The sequence below is a fragment of the Equus asinus genome, chromosome 30, assembly GCF_041296235.1.
Source record: "Equus asinus isolate D_3611 breed Donkey chromosome 30, EquAss-T2T_v2, whole genome shotgun sequence".
Taxonomy (NCBI): domain Eukaryota; kingdom Metazoa; phylum Chordata; class Mammalia; order Perissodactyla; family Equidae; genus Equus; species Equus asinus.
The window spans coordinates 23,097,793-23,105,075 of NC_091819.1; the positions used below are offsets into that span (position 1 = coordinate 23,097,793).

Sequence of the window (7,283 nt, forward strand, 5' to 3'; positions counted from 1 at the left end):
TACAGGCTACAAGGAGCAGGGCGTCCCGCAGCAGCTCTGAGCCCTCGGGGGCTGCCAAGAAGTCCAGGCTGGCCGCATGAGGGCCGCGCCAGGCAGCGGCGTACACAGGGACCTTTGCACGTTCTCTTCTGCCGTTTCTTGGGTTTGGAGTGGAAAGTGGGGATTTTTAAAATATTATTTATTTTGGAAACGCATCTGCTTTTCTCAGCAGGCTCTGAGGGCTGCCAGCCCCTCCCCCTGTTCCAGAAAACCCTGTAGGCGCAGGCACCCAGAAGAGCTCAAGTGCCGTGGGGAGTGGGATGCAGACGGGAATGCTAGGATGCTCTGACTCACCCCCGCCCTGCGTCGCCCCCTGCCCACGGCATGGGCACCCTGGAGCCACCCGGCTGGGCAGCGGGGGCCCCGTCCCTGTGAGCAGGGCCTCACCAAGAGGCAGGACTATGTTGGTCACTTCCTCTGAGTCCCCCGCCCCTACCAGAGTGGTCTCCTGGGGGCAGCACAAGGGCGGGAGTGAGGATGGACAGACTCCAGCCCGGCGTGGAAAAGCCTGCTGTGCCCTCAGCTGTGGGGGTACGGATCCCCACAGGTGCCTTCCGGCCCTGCCCTCCTACGGCAGCCCCCACTTCCTTGCCACTGAGATCTCTGGGCCTGGGGGTGTTTTGACATTTGTCTCCCCGGGAAGAAGAGCAGTGGCTCCGTCCCTGGGGCAAAACCGCTGGCATTGCCGGATGTTCATACACAAAATCACCCACCCAGGTCTGAGCGGGCACGGGCTGGCAGCCTTCCACAATACACTTAACACCATTTCCAGTCCACAGTCCTGTTTCTGAAATCCTTGGGGCCGGATGGGCCTCTGAATTCAGAAATTTGGGATCTGAGAAAGAGAATAGGAGACATTCAGCATCCATTTCCTACCCCCTGCTGGAGTGGGGAACGGCTCTCCACCGTTAAGCACGTGACTATTTCTGCAGAGAAACGTGAATAGTCAGACTAACTGGGATCAATAAAAACTGTAAATAGCCTCACCTCAGTTCAGGTTAGATTTCCCACTGTATAAGTTATGGGAGAAAGCTTTACCATTTGAGAGCTTTGGGGGTTTTAGAACTGCAAAAAACAAAATTGTTTTGGGGTTGTGGACCTCTATCTGAAAATCCTTCTTGCAGACAGGTGCATTGGGGTGACATTGTTGGCGTCACAGAGGGATTCTTCCCACCACAAAGGGACCAGGGACCCTTTAAGATGCCTCTGTAAGTGATTGTGGCAGAGTCAGAGCCCAGAAGAGGGAGGAACCAACAGAAGTTGTCCAGGCTACTGTAGGTCAAGTATCAACCTGAAATTAAGAGAAGGGAGATCCAAAATGGTGGCATTTAGATGTCCATTTTCTTATCATTTTCATTCTAACACAGGAATCGCTAAAATGTGCAACTGGACCAAGGCCAGGCTTCCAACCCCACTGGACTTTGTGCCATTGGGTGGGTCCCTCTCTGAGGGGCCTTTCCTGTCTATCAGGGGCTGGGAAGTGACTGGTCTGGCCGTTTCCTCCGTGCTGGAAGGGAATGCCTGTGGAGCCTGAAGCTGGCTGTGAGCCCCTTTGCTGGCATAATCTCTGTTCTTAAAGCCCGCACCTGGGGCAGGGGCCCACCTAGCCTGTCCACAGTCCTGCCGGGAAGTGGGCCTCAGGCTCCCTGTGGCCTGGACAGCTCCCTGGTGTTCTCTGAGAAAGGAATCCCCTCCAAACACTTACCACCCTGGGCCCCATTCGGAGACGGTTCTCTGCTCCTGGCCTGCCCCTGCCCCGCCGCCCACCCCTTGGCTTTGACGAGCATCTTGTCCCTCTTCCATCACTGCCTGGGGCTGCTTGCACTTTTTGAACAAATGGCAGCATCTTGATCTCTTCCCTCCACCTTTCTTCATGACCCAACCCAGGCCTCGGCTGTTTCACTGATGTTTGGAGGCCTCTGTGTTTTCAAGGCGTGGGACCAGATTTGGCTTTATCCAGAAAGCCAGAACCTTTCGCTGTGTGAAGGCAGCATCCTCCAGGCCAAGAAGAGAGCGGGCTGGCTCCTGGCTGCTCTCGAGGAGGAAGCGGTGTCCAATCCTGGAGCCTGGAATCAGATAAAGCAGCTTCAGCTGAGGGAGATCCCGGCCCAGCCCGCCCCCCCCCACTGCCCCCCCAGCCCTTCCCCCAAACTGCGCCCGACTTTACCTGACTCCCTGGAGTGATGACAGGCCTCAGAGGGGGCTGCCCCCACAAGGGAGAGAGGAGGATTTTATTTTCCCAGCTTGGGCTGGGGGTGGCTGCTGAGGGGGTAGAGGAGAGATGGCAATTTATGTTGCATGTTTAGTGACACAATCCAGGAACAGGTGGGGTTTTCTTGAGTGGCAGGTGTCACCATGAGTCCCAGTGTGGGATGGTTTAATACAGGGGTTTGAGTGATTGAAAGGACATCTCCCCTCCGCACAGCCCCTGCCCCGGTCCCCCCCAACCTGTGGGATGCTTCTCCAAACTCGAGAGGACATTGGCCTCGGGAGGAAGTCCCTTTCCAGGTAACTGATGTGTGGCAGAGACCAAGAGGACCCCGCCTGTCTTCTGAGCAATGAGTCTGTGAGGATTGCCACGCGGGTGGAGTCAGTCAAAATAGCGTCCCTCCAAACTAGGCCATGGTCTCAGCATCATCGTCTTCTCAGATAAGGGACAGTGGCTAGCGTACCCCATGTTGTCTGAGCTGGCCGCTCGGCTGTTAGATGGCCGGAGGTAATTTATTAAACACGAACCAGCTGAAAATTAGGCTTCTCGTGCCAGCTAGTGCTTGATTGACACACAGCTTGTGGCTGGCAGAGCTGGGCTTGCCTCGATGGCGCAACACAGCATGATGGTCCAGGAGTCACAGGGCATGTGGCGGGTTTGGCTTTTCATCAGTCCTAGGGCATTCCTTGGCTTGGGTGTTTGGGACAGGGGTCACAGGCTCACAGAGAATGTCACAGTGAATGAGAGACCCCCAGGACCTAATTATGACAGAGTGGGACCCTGGAGCAAGGATGAGCCACCTGGCACCTGGGAGTGTCCTGCACACATGGAGACTGTTGACGTGGGTCTTCAGCTCTGAGGCTGCTGTAGAGCCAAGGACCTCAGGCCAGGGTCCCTGAGGGAGCACAGGAGGCAGGTGGCTCCTGGCTCTGGTCTGGCACCCCCCCACACTCTGCTGTGGCCCACCCCCAGCCCCGGCCTGACACACCGCAGGCCCGGCCTTGGAGCCCATCTCTGGCTGCACTGGAGGGGAGGGGAGGGCAGGACACGGAACCAGATGCCCTCCAGAGGTTGGGCTCTCTCCCGGGCATGGTGTGGAGCATTCTATCTCCTGTGACCCTTACTGACAGCCTGGCAGGGGGGTATGAGTATGCTGGGTTTTCAGATGTCAGAGGTGCCAAGAGAGGAAGCCACATGCCCCCAAACACACGACTCGTAAGGGACGGAGCTGACTCCACAGCCTGTCTCAAAGCCCTGCCCCCGAGGGGAGGGGGCCAAGAGAGGGTCCTTCCGGGGGCCTGGCCCACTCAGAAGTAACAGGGTGACACAACAACCTCCTCAGAAAGAACCGGAAGGCCTCCGCCCCGCCCCACAGGCACCCTATTGTCAGCGTCCGGGGCAGCCCCAAACCCACGCTCCCTCACTGATGGCAGGCCCGAAGGGGCGCCCTTCCTGCTACACAGGGGACAGGCGGCTGGAGCTGGAGCTGGGCCGAGGAGCTCCCGGTCCTGACACGCAGGACCAAGTGCTCCCCGGCCCCGCCCTGGCCTCCAGGCGCTCTGACCCGCGGGTCCCGGAGGCGTGGCGATGACTTCGGCCTCTTGCGAGGCTGCGAGGCTGAGGAGCAGCAGGAAGGACACGTGCAACCAGGAAGGATAGACAGGAGAGAAAGCCACATGGCCAGCATGTTCCCCGGAGGAGCAGGGACCCAGACCTCAGAAAGAAACACCAAACACAGACCCCAAACACCGAGCCCCAAGGCCAGTGCAGGTGGGCTGAGGCCTCGGGATCAGGGGAAGGCCTTCCAAAGGCCCGGCTCCCAAGGAGGAAAGTGAGGGGCTCCACTGACAGTGAACTGTCCTTCTGGACCAGCGTAGCTATTAAAATCCCCCCAAAACCCTAACATGTTTTCTCTAGTGAACCCCATCCCTGCCCAGATGGGGTGAGTCTGGGAGGGTGCCTTCAGTGTTGTCTGGATCCAGCTCTGACCAGGGAGAGGAGCCGGGGACCCATGCTGCTCCCAGGCCCACCTCAGGCTTTCATGACACTGGCTGGCTTTCCGTGCTCGTGATGTTGGCAAGGAAGGTGCATTGTGTAAACTGCTTGAGGATGTATAATTCAAATGTAAATTCTCCGGGTGGTGGTTGCAGGCATTGCTTACTGTTATTATTACTCCCTCTTGCTGGTTGGTTTGGAGGGCTTTCAACAGAGCGATTGGGGGTGGATGAGCACTTTTATAAAGTCGTGTCCCCGTGTCCCCCCGCCCCCAACCGTGCTGGCCTCAGGCAGTCCTCACAGGAGGGGCTCCCTGTTCTGTGTCTGTGTATTCACCAGGCTCTCAGTGGGCACTGGTTGGGCCACGCAGGTCCTGGATGTGGCCTCGGAGAAATAGATCAGAGATGTTGCTTTCCTGGAAGGCAGCAGTGCCCTCGACGGCCATCACATCCAGCCCGGCCCGCACCCCCCACCCTGCCCCCACCCCCACACATGGGTGAGATAGCAAGGTGAGCCGAGGTAGGAGAGGGGAGATGGTTCTCCGAGGACCAGGACTGGACCGCCTCCCTCAGAGAGCTCTGCGTGTGTCCTGGGGGACCAGGAGGCCGGCTGTCAGGGAAGGGAGGCTGAGGGCAGCCTGAGCAGGTGGGTGATGCTCGGGGCCCTGTATTTCTCACCAGTTCTTTTCCTGCTGGATTCTTCGAGCCTCAGACTGTTCCTGGGCCACAGAGGCGCGGAAGCTCACGCTCAGCCCTGTGGGTCCTCCCTAAATCCCATGAGGAGATGGGATAAACCGCTCTGGTGACCCCGAATGCCCCGCGAGCCTGGGGCGAGTGCCAGCCTCAGTGTCGCCTGTCGCTCCGCTGCCTCAGGCTCCGGGAACCACAGGTAGGCTGGGAAGAGAGAGCGGCCTGGCAGCCATCATTTCCCCATTTCCTCAAAGCACTGGGCTGAGGACAAGCCTGTCTGGAAGAGGAAGAGGGAGAGGAGAGGGAAAGACTGGGCCCTCCTGCGCAGGCCCCATGGACCCGGAGGCCAGGCCTCCTTCCAGTAAAACAGAAACACTGGCCCCCTTTCCGACCCCCTCCCGGGCCCACCCCTCCCCCACCCCAGCCTGTCGGAGCGGGAGGCTGACCACAGGGTCCCACTTGTGTGTGTCCTGAGTTTCCGGCGCCACTTGTCTCCTGCTCTGGATTTAGCTGTGAAATCCCCGTCCCGGGTGCTCTCCATCCCCACCTGGACTTGCCAAAACGCCGACCGCCCAGGCTGGTCCAGACTCCGCCATCCAGCCTCCACTCTTGCACCCTCCGGTGGGCAGGAGCACAGACACATGGACACACACACACACATGTGTGTGCATACAGTTGCACACATGCCTGTGCACACGCACTCTCTTGACATGCATACTCATACACACACGCACACACCCAGCCCTTGTGACCGCTGGGTGAAGGGGGACAGGGTCTATCTGGGACTCAGGGTTGGGACTGAACATCTCCAGAGGAACCCGCAACCCAGTCCAGGAGCCGTCTCCTTCCGGCATGGGCTCTGGCTGGTGGCACTCTTTGCCCTCGTCACCCCCACCCTGGGCCCGGAGGCACACACTGTCTCCTCTCTCTAGGGCCCCTGGTCTCCCAGGGTCTGTGGGGTCACCATCCCCACTCCACAAACCCGGCTGTGCTCATCCCTCACACCCCAGCTTGGCCTTCTGTGGGAGGGCGAGGTGGGTCTGCCCAGAGAAGAGGGGACGGTGGGCTCTTTCTAAGCTCTCGTAGGGCTCTCTTCTGAGGTCCTTTTCTGTCCCCACAGCCCTCCACTTGCCCCAGTACAGGAACCAGTGAGGAGAGAAGGGGGACAGAGGTCACGTCCACCCCGTTTTCTAGATTCGCGCTTGACTGGATGTCCCGCACAGGGAGAGGGCGATGTTGGCTGGAACCAGCCTGGGCACCCATGGGAACACTTGACTGGCCCTGTGCACAGGCCAAGTTCCATGCTGTTGTACATGGTGCCAATTTTTTTTTTAAACAACATACACAAAAACAAGACTGGTTCTGTGAATATCCGCTGAACTTACGTATGGATGAGTGTTGTGTTGTGATTTGCAGTTTTTTGATTCCGTAATTGGCGTTCTCCGGGTCTCTCTTCTCTCCGTTGAATTACTCACTGTACATTTCTTTGTTCTCTGATGAGACCCACTCTCTGGTACTCTAGGACTTTCTGGTCTCACTTCTACCCAGACTCACTGGGAGCCCACCCACCCCCACCGGCTTCCCCCAGGATCCAATCCAGCCAAAGGGGCTTTCCAGCCCCTTCCAATGACTGGAGCCTTCCTTGGTTCCAAGAGAGAAAGAAACTTTAATGTCCAGAGCCCAGAGAAGCTTCCAGACTTGTCCTGGCCCAAACCTTGCAGGGGGGCGCCCAGGCCTGTCTGCAGCTTAGCTTTCCCGGAGCCCTGGGGACCCAGCCTCGCCACCAGCCGTGGCCACCGGGGTCTCCACAGTGCCCTCTAGGTGCTGTGCGGGGTTCCAATTTCTCCAGCGTTCTGTCAGCTTTAAAATTCATAACTTGAGCACTGTTACTGCACATGTAATGAAAGGTACCATGGATGACAGTAAAAACCCGTGTACATAGCTCCATGTACATATTTATATAGACACACGCGTTCCTATTATAAATATACTAAGCATGCCATTCTCTTGGGCATTCCATGGTTGTGTTTTTTTTAAATCCTGGAAGTATGGCTTTGGAAACCTTTTCTTCCCTTCCCTCTTTTTCTATGTAATAAACATTCATGTGACCTTTCTGGTGGCTTTTTGAGTCCCTGCGTCGTCTCATTTTCGTAACTGGACAGATCTCTGACTATTCCTGAAACGCCTTCCTCCTCATCTCTCTGTAGCATCCACGGTCCGCATCCTTCCCCTTCTGAAGGCTGCCCTCCCCCAAGGGGGCCTGGTCTCCTTTCAGACCTTCTTTTCCCGCCTTCTCTTCTCCAGGGAGCCTTGGCAAGTCATTCCTCAAAGGCCCACATCTTTGGTGATCT

At 57.6% G+C, this 7,283-nt stretch overlaps 1 protein-coding gene across 1 annotated transcript in view; it reads left to right on the forward strand.

Annotated features, from left to right (window-relative positions):
* STUM (stum, mechanosensory transduction mediator homolog) overlaps positions 1-7,051 on the forward strand; it is a 60,871-nt gene extending 53,820 nt beyond the window's left edge. Inside the window, exon 3 of the mRNA XM_044762813.2 lies at positions 6-7,051. Coding sequence (XP_044618748.1) covers positions 6-40 — 35 coding nt within the window. The 3' untranslated portion in view covers positions 41-7,051. The remainder of the gene's footprint in view (positions 1-5) is intronic.
* The last annotated feature ends 232 nt before the right edge of the window (positions 7,052-7,283 follow it).